This window comes from Sphaeramia orbicularis, chromosome 3, assembly GCF_902148855.1.
Source record: "Sphaeramia orbicularis chromosome 3, fSphaOr1.1, whole genome shotgun sequence".
Lineage (NCBI taxonomy): Eukaryota > Metazoa > Chordata > Actinopteri > Kurtiformes > Apogonidae > Sphaeramia > Sphaeramia orbicularis.
In genome coordinates, this window is record NC_043959.1 from 39,336,827 (window position 1) to 39,353,620 (window position 16,794).

General features: G+C 38.1%; 1 protein-coding gene across 3 annotated transcripts in view; it reads right to left on the reverse strand.

The window, feature by feature from the left end:
• Window positions 1–16,794, reverse strand: part of unc13c (unc-13 homolog C (C. elegans)) — a 138,786-nt gene that overhangs the window by 54,664 nt on the left and 67,328 nt on the right. For all 3 annotated transcript variants that reach the window (XM_030161892.1, XM_030161900.1, XM_030161884.1), the window contains 4 exons: window positions 15,441–15,530; window positions 14,293–14,421; window positions 2,941–3,074; window positions 16–101 (listed from right to left, as the gene is read on the reverse strand). In XM_030161892.1, coding sequence (XP_030017752.1) covers window positions 16–101; window positions 2,941–3,074; window positions 14,293–14,421; window positions 15,441–15,530 — 439 coding nt within the window. The remainder of the gene's footprint in view (window positions 1–15; window positions 102–2,940; window positions 3,075–14,292; window positions 14,422–15,440; window positions 15,531–16,794) is intronic.

The window sequence follows — 16,794 nt, forward strand, 5'->3', positions numbered from 1 at the left end:
AGCAGCCTTACTGACCTTCCATTGCATACTTCATGTCCAGGGCAAAGAGGGTCCACGTGATCTCAGCGCTGATTTTGCCCACATTCAGCTCCTGTGGAAACCTGGTGGAATTGGAAAGGATTCCAATCAGACTTGCATATAATGACACGCTTGAGTAGCCTGGCCTGATGGCTTGGCTCATCCTGAAACTCTAACAAACGACCTAACAGATGTGCTAGAAGACACGCTTGATGAATTTCATAATCTAATAATCCCGTCATTTCCAAAACCTGGCTGAACTGGGGCAGAATGGGCATGCATGCACTGGGCTTTAACATGAGCCAAAGCGAAGAAGGAGACAACACAGTCAAGGAGGATGAAAGGGTGGCAACCTATTTGGCCGGTAATGTACTATTTTGAATGACTATAGATTTTCAGTCAAACCCTGCATGTGGGATGTCAATGGTTTAATTATCCATGTCTTCAGACAGTAATGGTGGGACATTTATAAATGACAGGGCCTTGCACACAGTGAGGTCAGTTTATCTGGAAATGTTTTACTTTACCTGGTGACTGCATTGTTTACAACAAAAAACACAATTTTCCTATAATTTTGTCTGCCCAGCTGGGGCATAGTCGCTGTTTTTCAGAGTGAAGACATTCATTTTTCAAGCCTCCCCACCTTCAGAACAATGTCTTATGAACTGCAGGAAGAGACTAAACTAGAATTCTGATGTTGTAACTGGAGGAAAAAATAAAGAAATAGCCCAGAAACAATCACTTACTCTGTCATCTCTATCGTTGACAGAATCTTTCTGGGCACCTCACTTATTGTTCAGTCTTGTCATGCACACACACACACGGTACACTATTGGCTAAGAACACAATAAGATCACTATGCTGCAAAGATTAGATGTAACTTCCGCAGCTACTCGAATGGTTTACAGTCTACCCCTATACGGTGAAATAAATGATGTTATGTGGTTTACAAGCTGCATGATAAGTATTTCTGGAAATAATCTCTAAAGCCTCTTATCCTTTATATTTTGAAAACAGCTGGAGCATCCAATTTTATATTTGCAATAAAACTGCAACAAAATCAGCACATCAGTCTATTCATTGTTGGAATATCTAAAGCTATTTGCTGATATAAATACTCTTAACAGAGCATGACAGTCACCTTTTTTCCCTGTAGCATCAGCTTTAAAAGCAACAAGTTCACTCCTTTTTTTTTTTTTTTTTTGAAAAAGCATCTGCGTTTGCATCGCTCTGCATCTTGACCAGGAGAATGTGTAGGAAATGGGCATGAATATTGCAAATCTATCATTAGACAGTGTAGGAGAGAAAGCTCAGGGCATAAACAGATCTTAATAAGCATCGTAAATCAGCAAGAGGAAGGAGAAAAGAAAAAGGAGGGGCGTGCATGTGTGAGGATGTATGTGAGCATGACAGGAAAAGAAAAATAGGCCTCATCTTCATTCTTCTGAAGCAATCTCTACTTAGTTCCACACTGTTTTCTTCAGGTCATGTCATTTGTTTGATTTTATGAACCAGAAGATCTACAGGCACACACTTTCACCTCCTTTGACACAACATTCAGCCATCCATTCCTATTTCCACAGCAAAATCCGTCTTGTGTTGTATAATTTAACACGCTGCATTATACTTTTATCCAGCAACACTACGAAACTGGAAAAACAAAGCATTTTCACTGCGGATGCCTCGCTGCCGTCTTGCACAACAGTGGACTAATTATTGTCTCCATGATGATTAAATATATTTTCGTAGATGCTGAAGGGCATGTGAGCTTTTTGTTTCCCTTGCATCCTCTAAAATCTTTGTTGTCTGGAGTTTAATCAATGTAAAATTAATATAGGTCATCTCATTTTTTTTTTTTTTTCATTCTGTGTGATATCAACTAAGCTTACCTAAATTAGGCCTAATAAGTATATTATAAATTATGTAAACATTGATGAAATGATTATATTCCTACAAATAATCTCTATCATATCTCAGTCAAACCCTAAAGAATTATATGAGTAGGACATAAATCATATAGTTTTACAATAAGCAGTCAAATATAGCTCGTCTCTGCTGTTGGATCAACATTTAAATCAGTTTAGATGAAAAATGCACACAAATATTACTGTGTTAACACAATTTTAACATGTTTAAGATTATTTTGCTGCATTTTGAGCAGTTTAGTAACAGTCATGTGTAACAGGGTCAATTATTTTGCAGCAATGTGGGTATGCAGATGGTATTGTCTATTGGTTGTTGTTATAATTACACAAAATCTGTTCCTTCTATTTTCATTTGTTTTGGTTAATGCCTGACAGGTTGGGCCTCCAAGTCATTATGTGGAACTTTTAATTTGAGTCTGTTCCCCAATGAGTACTTTATGGTGTGACACTGCCAGCTAGAACTAGCGTTTTCACGCCTTTACCTCTTCGCTATTGTTCCTGATCTCTATGGGAAGGGTGAGCAGCTGTGCAGTCGGGGGAAATTTCTGTTTTAGCCTCTGCTAATTTCATTTTTAAATGAACTGGCTAGTTCAAACTTTGTATGAGGTGGTTATGATGTGCTGAAACACATTTCTGTTTCATTTGGTTTGTGTAGGGGGCATGTTTTGTGGGGTTCGCTGACCAGAGGTTTTTGTATTTGTGCTACTTTTGTCAGATATGCTATGTTCTATTTTAATAATTTAATGTATTATCTTCCCTATTGTTCCTGATCTCTACTGGGAGAGGGGCGTGCTTTGTGGGGTTTGCTGACCGGAGGTTTTTGCATTTGTGCTACTTTTGTCAGGAGCGAAAAAGAATAAACGAAGACTGCCTCCAAAGTTGTACGTGTGGGTCTCGTCCTTAAACACAACGCAGAGTCCGACACCGCCGGTTACACATGTAAAAGGCATCTAAAAAATTAGCAGCTTCCATTTTGTTATAATAAAAGAGTACATACTGGTTAATGACTGGGGTGTAAGCTGTCCGGTCTTCATCGATTACAGACACCATGAGGGTGATAAGCTTTGGCCAGAAGTCCAAGTTCTTGATTGATGGTCCCTGCTCTTCACGAGGAATGTCCTGCTTCCGGCTCTACAGGGAAGAAAATTAAGATAGCGTGAGTCAGAAGAAAGTACGAGTGTTGAGGATGAATCAGAAAATATAAGATAAATGTGTTTGGGATTTTGAGATTTAGGAGAGGGGGAGATGAGAGCAAAAAAACAGAGAAACAAACAATGATGGACACTGTGCTAAACAAGAAAATTGCATTTGGGTATTTGCTGCTGAGCCTCAACAATGGTCTTTGAGAAACAGTGAGAAGTTACAATAAATCGGCCTTCAATCCGATATTACAGCGTGAGGACTATTCAGCTACACGATGGAAAAATTGTCCGTGAAACACAGGTATTGAACTCTAACTGTGAAATCACCAAGTACATGCTTCGAAAAATTGTAAAAGCTCAATTTTCTTTCTTTTGTTGTGCCATTCCATGTCAGCATGTGCAGGAAAAACAATTTTGTAGTTCTTGGCTGAACCGTGTGGAATCTAAAACCACTCACTAACCCACTCCACACCAGTCCAATCTTCACCAGTCAGCAAGTGACTGTCAAAGCCATTCATTCTACGACTAACATCTTCCACAGTAAGGAAGCAAGGCAACACACTGCATGCACATAGTGGAACGGAATTAGGCACACTGACAGATCTGCATTGTGCACAGGCATTATTATATACAAACCCACACTTGTGCACACTGACAATGACAAATATAATTTGTGACTGTGGACCGTGGGGACATTCCCTCCCATGAGGACGCTACACACATTCCCTCATTTGTGTTACGTAACGCTGGAAGGAACAAAATGTATTTTAGATGAACAGAAATTGTGTTAAGAGTGAAACATTCAGATCTATTACTGAATAATTTAGGGTGGATTATTTAACAACGTTTGGCGTATTGACTTATGTGCAGCATATAGAGTAGATGTAGGAAGAAGTGGGAAAATGAAAATCCTGGTCTATTCATCCTCAATACAATCCTTACAATCGAATCAGTTGCTTCAGTAATCACCTTGATACTGATTCTTATTTAAATGTCCGATGACACAAGCCATGTTATCTTGTGGCATGTTTTATGGACATTGCAGCTGGAAGAACAGAATTTAATCTCACAGGAACAAGAATCCCAGATCAGTTTACAGCTGACAGCTGATGATGCCAAACCACAGCCCATCAGTTTAATCAGTCGGATTTGAGGCAACAAAGGTTAAGTCTATCCTCCAGTATGAAAAGAGATTACTACAAGGTATCATCGTGATCAAAAGCATGGGTGTTTCTAATTTGCATGTACATTTCTGTTTGCTGCATACCACGAGAGAAACAGCGTGAAGATGGAGGCAACTCCACAGCACATATAAACTCTTCAACTTCTAATTTGTTTAAGCTGAACACTGTTAGCATTGGATTTTTATGGATGTGTTAATATTCTGCAGTGATTATTCCCATGACTGTGGCAAAATGGCTTTAAAGAAAATGCTCACTTATAGATAAGATGATGGATCACAGCTGGAAAGCCCTATTTTTTTTTTTTTTTTTTTTTCCAGACAAGCAATTCATGATTTTAGATCACAACTAAAAGATGTTTCTACAATAAACTATAGCTCCTGATAAAGAGTTCATGAAAGAGAAATTACAATGCAGAATATGTAGAGAAAAGTATGGTCTGAAATATGAAGTCTGTGCCATTGGGGGGAGATAAACTCCACATACAGAAAGGTTTGTTGAACTGGAGACATGAATAATGAAACAAATGTCTGCAGGAGGTAAGCCCGTCTGTATGTCTTTGTTTGTGTGTGTGATCATAGTTCTGTCTGCATATATGTACATACATGTGGAGGACACTGAAGGTTGCGTTATACCTACTAGATTGGATGCCGCGCGCTTCCCTCTAAAATGTAGTGTAGACTCTCTTTGCTCATTTGTATTCCTCTCAAGTACAGACAAACACATTGTTAAAGGTGATTAAGTAGCCTGGCATCCTTTTACAGTCAACAACACACCCATGGGCTTCAGTCTCAGTAGGATGTGACCACAATACTGCATTCAGAGCAGTATGGTCCTCCTACTCTCACTACCAACGTTGGAGTGGGCACTAGCAGCAATATTCATAGTAACATGTCACTCCTCTAGAGGGAAGCAAGTGGTTTATGTGTGTTGTTTGTGCACAGTCAGTCCCTGAGTGGGAGAAATCAGCATTAACATACAACTGGCTCCTCATCAATTCTCACAATGTGACACAAATTACAGAGTCTCTGAGTGAAGGGTGATCATAGAGGAACCGATCAAATTCCCAAAGGAATGAGCCCTGGATAGAGCTGAAGCTGTGTCATTGCAAAGTAGGTTGTACATGTAGGTTGGATCAGAATCTATCTGAATTAATATATTCTGGAAAAAAAATAAAATGTCGGTTTAATTTAAAATTGTATGCTGCAAATATGAGTAAATAAAGGACTTGCATTTAAAGTGCTTGTTAGTGCAAAATAGGATTCCTGGGAGTGCTCTCTTTAACCCTTTACAGCACAGGTGTCAAACATGCGGCCCGGGGGCCAAATCCAGCCCTCCAAAGGGTCCAGTCCGGCCCTTGGGATGAATTTGTGAAATGCAAAAATTACACTAAGATATTAATCCTTTTAGTTCAGGTTCCACATTCAGACCAATTCAATCTCAAGTGGGTCGAACCAGTAAAATATCATTATAATAACATATTAATAATGACAACTCGACATTTTTCTCTTTGTAAATGTAAATATTTTCATGTATTTACACTAAAACAAAGTATAATTTCACAAAAAAAGTGAATAACCTGAACAAATATGAACAACCTTAAATGTCTTAAGAGAAGTAAGTATAATTTTAACAAGATTCTGTTACTAAATGTTTTCTGTTTGTAGATCCACTGTGATCTGTAAGTTTTAATGTACATGTGTAAATGATAAACTGAGGCAGAATATTGTTAAAATTACACTTATTTTTTCAGTTTGTTCATGTTATTCACATCTTTTGAAAGGATAGTTTGTAGATGTAAACGTTTTCATATAGTAAATTTACTTTTTTCGCTCTAAAATATAGAGAAAAGTTTGGAGTTGACATAATTTGTATATTATTCTGTTATTATTCTACTGGTTCGGCCCACTTCAGATCAAATTTAGCTAATGTGGCCCCTGTACTACAGTGAGTTTGACACCCCAGCTCAGAAATACTCTAATCTTAAATTTCAACCGTAGGGTGTTATTGGAGGACATAACAAGACTTTACTACTTTTGTGAAATTTCTCAATATTTTTTATTGTCGTATAGAAAATCAAGATCAATGAAGTTACTGTATTTGGTTCCTTGCCCATATATGGCAAATAAATAAAGCCAAGAAGTACATATATAAAACAAAAATACAAGAAAAATGCATATTATGTGAAAGGAACATGTATTTTAGAACATTACAACATGACTTTTAGACTGTCAACATACACATTATCCCTTTGAACATTGTCATGACCCCTTCCTATTGGTCATGTGGGCTGCTTGTCTGTTCCAAATATTTGTATGCAGATGGAGTTTGGGGCGGAGCAGCGTACATGTCAGGCCGACACCAGCGCCTGACCACCCATATCTTTTCGTTACCTTTGTCTTTTGCTTTTCACCATACAACACCCACACTCATCACTTTCACTCACCTCAACACTCACCCCATTACTGATGCTACAGATACCACACCCAATACTGTTAATATTGTTTTGCACATTTCTCTTTATTTTACTGTAAATAAACCACCTTGTTCTTTGATACATACTTTGTTGTCGGCGTCCTTCTGTCATGCATAGAGCTGGGTCATGACAACATCATTACTTACATTGGTACCAGGGTGTAATTTGTCAAAAAAAAAAAAAAAAAGAGGTGGGGGGGTGCAGCAGTTATATATGTGGGGGTGCGGTCCATAACTAATGTAACTAACGCTGGCGTGAAATGAAAGTGAAACTTAACATACTTTCAACATCCAACTCCCAGGTTCTATTCCTCTATTATACACAAAATTTTCACAACTTTTAAACTGTATCCACTGGACCCCCTCCACTGCTCTATGGGCCCCCCACAAATGCTGGGCCCCATGAATTTCTCACATTCACCCCCCCCCCCATTGTGCTCCAGTGCATGGGGACGTTCGCGAATTCTGAGACTAACAATAGTTATGCAATCAAGTACTTGATTAAATTTACTGTTTTGACGAGTCAGTTAAGTTAGCACTTATCACATGACCCCTTTGGCTTCAGTAGTTAAACCCCTTTTATCCAAATATGGTCACTTATGGCTCCAAAAAGTCAACTTGGTGACAGTCACATAGCAAACTACTGACTCCAAATGGCAGTGATATCCAGGGTGCCATTTGTCAAAAAAAAACAGAGAGAAAGGGGGGTGTTTTTAGGTTTTTTTTGTCAGAGTGTGTGTGTGTGTGTGGGGGGGTTATACATGTGGGGGTGCGGTCCATAACTAACGTAACCAACGCTGGCATGAAACGAAATAGAAACTTCACATACTGTAAATGTACAACTACTGGGTTCTATTCCTTTATTATACAGCAGATCTTACACAAAATTTTCATGACTTCTAACCTGTATCCACTGGACACACAAATGCTGGACCCTATGAATTTGTCACGTTTACCCCCCCCTTTACGGCGCCCCAGTGCATGGGGATGTTCGCAAATTCTGAGACTGCCGACAGTTTGGTTCAAGTGAACGTTAGCGCCAGTAATGTAGGATATAGGTGGAAGAAAACTGTTACAACCTGCCTGTTATTTACATTGGCTGGTTGCCCCCTCGCCCTCGAGGATGAACTTCATTGAGCAGAAGTGGGGATGTAAAAACCAGAGGGGTTGACCCCCCCCCCATCCCCTCAACAAATCGCACCCTGATTAGTACCATTATTTCATGGTACCTAACAAAGCAGTTCCACTCACTGTTCATGCAGAGGTGGACCTTCCAGAGCCTGTAGACCACATTTAACCTGAGACTGTTGACTCACTCTCCTCACTGTAATTGTTGCTGTGACTGTCTTGTAATATGCGCGGAAATGACCAAAAATAGTCACTTGTTCAATAAAGGGTTAAGGCTTTGCACTAGTGTAAACCCTTGGTATTACAGAAAGACTGTCACGAGTTCACACTGCAAAGGCATAGTCACAGTTACATATCCACAAATGTAACTGTGAGCAAAAATTTGGTGAGGAGAGCATTTAAATTAGTCGTGCAATGCCATTTACTAAGGTTTGCAGCTGTCAATTTACAGTTAAAATAAAAAAAATGTAATTAAACGAGGCCTGTCTTAACACATTTGCACTTGGCATGGTTGTGACTGCTGCACACAGAGCAAGCACTGATGGGAAGAAGTGGTAGAAGAAGTAAATTCTCTCTGCTTGTGTTGATGTTATTGAATGACAGGCGAAGGCGTTACGACAGCTGATCGACTACAAACCGGAACACATTTTCACCTGTGTTTGTCCTTGTCCTGAGATCATTATTGGAAAGAGCCACTGACATAATGTTATCAAATTGGTACGTGGCTCAACAAGAAGTGAAGGTTTTACTTTAACATGGAGTCAAGGCTACGTGCCAAAAAGACTCATGAAATCTTTAGCTCAATGACATTTAAACAACACACAATGTTTCTTATGTGTCGCTGATATTAAAAATCAATAGCCTACCCAACAGATCGAATAACTGTATCTCTAGCTATGGTTTGACCGCAGTGTTATGATTTATAGATGTCGGAATCCAATGCAATGACGACCTACAAACGTCACTTCTCTGTACATCCCGTTTGTATCATACACCATCTTCTTTAATTTCCTCTGTGGAATGAATCTCCCTCCTGTATGTACCTCGATGGTAATGCGATCCTGATGTGCCTTTGGGAACAAGTTGAACATTGTAATTTTGTATTCTAACCACTATTTCATTTTAGAGTTATCCATCAAATCCTCCAGTTCTACTACTGAAAACTCCTCCTGCCTCGCATCTTTTTCTCATGTTTAAAACCTACACTTGTATTTGTCACAATATTGCGTACCAAGCTGTATCTGTGTTAGTAGAATCGCTGCACTTTCATCACTTGTGTGTATGCGTATTCTGCCTCTGCGCTCATTTGCAGTTATTTTGGTAGAGCAGCATGGGTCATTATTGAAATGAATTGGCTGCGTTTCTGTTCACAATTCTGCATTTTGTTGGTAGATCACCCACTAAAACAGGCCACTCCCTTTGGCGCTTTTTCTGGATTGCAGTCTTGCTAATTTGTGCTGCCTTGGTAAATCTGTCCCTTATTTTCTTTTCAGACACAGCACAGCATACAATCCACTCCTGTCAACAATCACTCAACTCCCACTTTGAAATGATTTTTGCTTATACGTGAATATTTTGTATAATGTATACATTTATATTTATTTCATGGATGCATGCACAGGATATGAGGTATTTCAAACCTGTGCATCTTCATTTCCAGTCCACATTTCTTTCTATATTTCCCCTTTTCCTTGCCTTCCAAATCCTCTCTTTTCTGCCAGGATTTAAGAAACTGTGAAGCTACATCCCCCCCTGCTCCTCCTCCCCCGAGTCATTTTACACCCAGGCAGAAGCAGAGACTTTGTTGTTATGTTATGCAAGATGCCTCGTTGTGGCTCAGATATTTCACTGCCTGCTTGGCCACAATGTCAGCTCTTGTGTCGCTGCACTCACTCACTGTTAGCGGCGCAAGGATTGGGGTCTGAAATGCATCTCATCCGTTGAGTCAAAGGCTACCTAGTCTATATGAAAAAATATAATTTATAGTCACAGTGGGGTCTGCATTGGATGAAGCTTATATCTTTTCCCTCTGCTGTGGAAGAAGCATTGATGGAGAGGCTGTCTGCTGTGAAACTGTGGTGGACGAAGATGTAATTAGTGAAAGCGTCTATCTCTCTGCTTCAGTAATTGCTTACAACCCCTCTGGCTGTTTAAACAAAGGAAGCTTATTATTCAACTTTTGAGCGGATTGCACCCTATTACGACCTAAAAAGACGTTATCGTCTGTGGTGTGGAGGCCATTTTCCTTGGGAAGGAAACCGTAAAATAATCAGGCAGAGCTGCCTGTTGGATGATCATTTACTCAGGCAAGGCCAAAGCACGAGTAAACCAGCACATATACAAATATTCACACTCTGTCAATAAAACTTAACTGAGGAGTAGCTGATACTATTGAAATATTATTTTAATTTAAATAGTTAAAGTCTAAAGTTTAATCAAATATTAGTCAGTAGTAGTAGTAGTTTGTTTCATAGATTCCTTTGTTTCACTAGTTTGTGGTAAAGTTCTTAGAATTTTATGGGTCACATCTTGGTCAACATACTAAACTGACAGATTTATGATCACAGGACTTAGGTTTTACCTTAGACACACTTTTAAATAAACATGCCCATATAGGATTGTAAACCACAGCAGATAAAATGTAAACACACTGTCAGTATAGGGTTAAACATCTGTTTGACTTCAGAGTCAGATAACACCAGCCCATTTTTGTGACCCAACCCACCTAGCACAAGGGGGTCAGCCCATAGTTTGAAGATCAGTTTACAAGGATTCTAAAAATGATGTGCATTGGAATCTCTGGATCCATTTCCTGCTTGGTGTGGATCCTCAGCACTGAGTCATACTATGTACTTTGTGATCAGATAAGCCAAATTAAATTTATAAAAATGAGACCTAAAAGAATCCGGACTTATTCTTGGAGCTTCCAACAAAACAACACGTTAACACTATGTTTCTTAAATTAAATGAGGATGCTTGGTGTCATTACAAGATCATGGTTCCGGTTTCTCATGGTACGCTAGTAAAACAGTAATAGTTTATTATGTGTCTAATAAACATCCATGCATGCACAGATTAAATCTTTCATCTTTGAGCTATTTTTGTGATCCAGAATAGTCCTGAACGGTTGCGATGATAATCTGCATTCAGTAAACGCTGTCTGATGCACAGCTGCTTTCATATGGCTCTTCAGTGCAGAAAGTCCCTCATGCAAAGTATTCAATAGACACAGTGTAAATTTTTACTGTCTGGTAAATGTCAGTGACGATATACTGTTTATTGATTTCCAGCCACAGCAGACTGAATTTATATTTTCCCAGCATTGTCACACATCTAAACAAAATACACTAAAACTGAAAGGGCAAGTATAATGTCAGCTTTATGACATGCTGAAGGTGATACAGGGTACGGTTGTGAGAGGTGGTGGGAGGCAGGGCGAGGAAACACTACAGCTAGAAAACATTAGTTATTACAGTCGATCCATTAGGGGTATCACTGACAGATTATTGTTTTTACAACTGATTATTTCATATTGTTGCACAGTATACTATGGGGACAATATGAGGCATTGATACATCTTTAGTTACACTTAATTTACAACAAAATTCCCAGTATTGTTGAGCATTAATTTAAGCAATTAATCAAGCTTAAGCAGCTAATTATTTGTGCAGTGAGTTCATAAAAACTGCACTTCACACTTCTGCTTAGTTTGTAGATGCAATGTGACTGTATAAATTTGCAGAGCAGATGTGTGAGATGTGCCAGGCGTATACTGTATTTACTCATGGAAATGAAAACTCAAGTTATTTCTTATGTGTCCAAAAATACTTTGCAATATACAGGCCTGGAATTTATTAGGTTCTTCTCATTATTTTATACATACTAGACATAAAATGTGTTTTTTTAATACTGTTTGCTTGCTCTGCGTGGGCCACTAGTGGGCTGGGTTATGACTGTCAAGCTCAAGAAAGCCATAAAAACAACAATAATGCAAGTAACAAGACCGAAAGTAAAACTGAGTGGGTGGTAGATGATTTAATTCTTATTAAAACTTGGGTGAATAGACATCTGTTGTAAAATTCAGGTTTCAGGTCAGGGGTTCCCAAAGTAGGGTATGCATACCCCCAGGGGTACTTGGAAGAAGCCCAGGGGGTACTTGAAATTTTTTTGGAAAAACACATTCAGTGAGTCATCATGTACGACAATTAATGCTGAAATATAAAACACAATACATACATTCATATAATAGTTTTATTGTCAATCATCTTGTTTAAGCTTTGGTAACATTTTAAGAACATTTCTGTTTTATATTATTCAAAATGAGTTCTTTTGTGTAGCTATTTAATTATTTTTTGCTGATGAAAAGTTCATTTTATAATTAATGACTAATTTATTTATTTTTCTTATCAGTGAAAGAAGGCACTTTTCAGTTCATATTTTGCACACAAAATTTACTTTAAAAAATTTGTATTTTTTTATATATTTAAATTAAATATATGTTGTTTGTTTACACAGTTTTAAAAATATAAACAGACACCTTTGGCACACGAACAAATTTTGCCAAATTTTTTTCAATCAAAAATGATGAAGCGAGAGTTGAGGGTACTTGGATAAAAAGTATATTTCAGGTGGTTCTCCACTGTAAAAAGTTTGAGAACCACTGCTTTAGGTTGTAGAGATGCTTTGGCTACAAACTAAACACTTTTAAGTATAAAGCACAAAGTATGAATCATGAGCACAAGGACAGGGTTTTAATGAGTGATACACATACTTCTTGACGATTATGGAAAAGTAGGAAACAGAACAAGACAAAACCCTTGAGGCAGAATTTGAAGCATATACCACTTCTGATTATGAAACACTGTTTCTGTTATGATGTTGTGTACTCTCTACGGACATTAGAAAAATCTGGAGAGCATTATTTGATTTGACTCCAACACTGTCAAGGCCTCATCAGCTCCTCCTTCCTCAGATAGTATTACTTGATTAGACATCAAAGTTTCAAAACCCACGTCAACGGGTTTCAAGTTAATGAGTTCTGTTGTGTCTTGTTATTTCATTTGCATCACGTGTGTGAAATGGCGCCACAATACATCAGGCTCACTCTGCAGGCCGGATGCAGATTTTGGAAGCTGATCATGTGCACAGCTATCACATTTTCAGCACTATCTTTATGTAAATGTTTAACCCATAAAGACCCAAATATCCACCATCAACCAGAATCATCTATTAATCTAAAATGTTCAATACCTGCAGATCCACTAACTCTATCAATACATGTAAGTAATTGGTGTAAAATTCAGTTTATCATCTTTTCATAGTGATCAGATATGATCCTTTTTGACGTTCAGAGGCTCCGTAGTAAACGTGGAAACACCGCTATCTCCTACAACATTGATTCACCAGTAAAACCCATGGAGTTGGATCAATGACAGTGGATGGACACACTTGTTTTTATGTTCAATTAACCCATAAGGACCCTGTGTGACATTTGTGTCTGTTCCAAAATTAATTTTTCTCTATATTTAACCATCCTTAAGTGGTTTACCACCATTTATTGTGAAATTATCTTCTGTATTTTGTGGGGGGTTTTTCAGTGAAAATCAGGTATTTTCCAACATGTAATTTACTGATCATGTAGATGTTCATAAAAGCTCAGATTAAAGTTGAGGGTTATTATATCAATAATAGAGAAAAGTGATGAAAAAGTGACTTTTTCAGCAAAATCTGTCATTAACTGAACACAAACCAAGTGTGTCCATCCACTGTCATTAATCCAACTCCATGGGTTTTACCGGTGAATCAGTGCTGTAGAAGATGACGGTGTTTCCACGGTAACTACGGAGCCTCTGAACATCCAAATGGGTCATACGTGATGACCATGAAAAGTTTTTACACCAATTATTTATAATAGGATTAGTGGATCAACAGGAATTAAACCTTACAAACCTTACAAGCGTCTTTGAATACTTAGAAAAGCACTATATAAAAACAATGTATTATTATGATTATTATTATTATTACATCAATAGATCATTTTGGTAGATGGTGGATGTTTGGGTCTTTATAGGTTTATGATAGATTTTATTGAAAAAGTCACTTTTTCTTCAGTTTTCTCTGTTTCTAATAAAATAACCCTCAACTTTAATCTGAGGTTTTATGAACATTTACATGATTACTCAATTAAATATAGGAAAATACACGATTTACACAAAAAATAGCTAAATAAAGATAAAAAAAAATATTACAATAAATAGTGATAAATCACTTAAGGAAGGTTAAATAGAGAGAAATTCATTTGGGAACTGCCATAAAACTAGCACTGGGTCTGTATGGGTTAAGAAATACAAGTATGAATGTAAATTATATGTGCTAAAAAGGGAAAAGTATCAAAAGTTAACAGAATGCGGAAAGATGATTTACCTGGTCCAGGAGTTGGTTGTACAGTTCATGACAGTTATCAAAAATGTATTTGTATGTAGAGTCCAGACATGCTTTCACGCAGTCCTTCACCACCATACTGGCCCTCGGTGGACTCTGGAGCTCTTGTACCTACATCACAGACAAACAAAAACACAAGCACAGGATTAATGCAGGTATGGCCACAAGGTTCAACACTCACCTATATACTGAAGCAGACCAACCTGTGTATTAAATTATACAAAAATGGCACATATTCCTATCAACCCAAATACACCACATTTTGTCCTTCATTTTTTATGCATCGTCTAATCATATCTTATTACATGTTTGAAATATTTACACCAATATACACAGGCACACTGGTGCATTAAAAGAGCAACCTATTCACATGTATTATGCATGTCCTAATTGACATATGCCTAGTTTGACATTTAGGTAAGTGTGCAGTATACCATATAGTAACACTGTAGCTCCGGTGTGAGAGCTGTAGGACTTCTACACAGTCAAGCTCAGCACGGTCATGGCACAGAGTGAAAGCTTTGGTAACCTAAAGTGACAGTTTTCATTCCTTTGCTCATAGCTGCCATCTTAGCTATGCCTCAGTGCTCCAGGACTACACCCCCCCACCAAAAGAGAGCTGAATGGAGCGAGGCCTTTCATACAGCAAGAGACAACTTGACATAGTGTTTGAGGGAGGAAGAGGAGACATAAAGAGCTGGAAGCTTTTTAAACATAGAAGCACATTCTTCAGTATGCAGGTCAATATATACTACACTATACAGACATATTTTATTGGTCTACTCTTTACTATTGGACAAGGTGAACAGTAAACAATAAATCGTTTGGTTTTAAATGGTTAGTGGTATCAGGAGTGAAAGGTTTTCAGGGATTATGTGTGTGAATTGATTTCTCTTAAATTAAATGTACTGAAAATCAATCTGAGTTTATGATAATAATTGAATTGGGGGGTTTTATAGCCATCACTACTGTTCAGACACTAAACCAAGGGCACAGTAGCCCAGTGATAAAAGGTTATAAGTGACACATATCCAAGACGATGGTCGGTAACTTGTACTTCATCATGTTTTATTAAAATGATTAAGTATAATGATACGTCTCCTAATGTTCAGCACATACACCAATGTTACCTTCATCCTGAAGAAGGTAATGCTGGTCAGGAGATCAACGGTGGACTTCAAATCTTGAAGCCTCTCTGGGTTTCCTGCAGGGAAATTATCCTGTAAAGAGGAAGAGGAATAAAACATCAGGAGCGAAAACATAAGCAGTCTTTGAATTTCACACCCACCAAATCACACCGCTTAGGCCAAAACATTGAAATTGATTACAGAGCAATGCCCAGCAATCATAACGAAATGACTGTCTGTCTAATCGTTTAGTGGACAAGGGAGGTCTCTCCTGATGAAAGCCTCTATTTCAGGGCCATGAAGTCATCAGGCAGTGCAGAGCACCGTGACGGGGAGCATATAAAGCCCTGACAGCCCTGAGGAAAGGCATCAGTGCCCCATACATTTCCCCACTTCCCCTTCTTACTCAGTGCTCTAATAAAATTTTGCTTGTTTTCTATTCCTCCCATACCTTGTCAATAAATGTCCACCAGAGATTTAGGAAATACAGCCAAATCTTTTCAGCTGCCCGTAGGCTTGACAGCTCAAGCACAGTGAGGCCAATCTGAGATCAAGGCTGACGAGATGAGGCAAAACTTGTCTGACATATTTCGGACGTGGGTAGAAAGGCGTTTTGTATATATTTCATAAATCTTTAAGAATGATTATTTTCACAAGACACAATTGCAAAATGGACAAAAGAGTTTTCACAAAAAGCTGACATCAGTATCAGAAAAAAAATCAATAGTGTAAAAAATGTGGAGAATTAAGACAAAAAGTGGAAAAAACAGAATATGTGGATGTGCTCTGCTACATAGTTAAGTTCCTTGTGAAAGATTAGAGTATACTCCTTCATGTGTATAATTAAGAGTAAAAGTTGGACTGATTGGTAACATGTGCCACAGGTTTAGAAAGGCCACCTCTCCAAAGCTTACAGTCTTTCTTCTCTGCTGATGCCCCAATAAAGATAAACTGAATAAACCACCTCCAGGCAAATGAGCTGGATACACATCCCACACAAGCAAATGTGGATGACTTAAACTGTATGTGACTGCTGGTGGGAAAAAATACATCTGGAGGGTTTATTTCGCCTTTTTATTGTTTGTTTTTTGCCTTAGACAGAAATGCAGTTTGCATTAGGGGCCTTTATACAAACACTGTATTTGTTCAAGTATTTCATCATTTGTCTCAGGCTGAAGAAATGTATTCGCTTTAAATTTTAAATGTGATTTAAGAGGCTTAAGCTGTTTCATCCAGTCCAGAGCACACTGCTTTACATATAAGCTCTGCCATTACAGAGGAAGCACAAAATATAAAACAACCTACTGTTTGTACCACCACTAGTATCAGTCACAAAATGGAGTCCATAAGCACCATA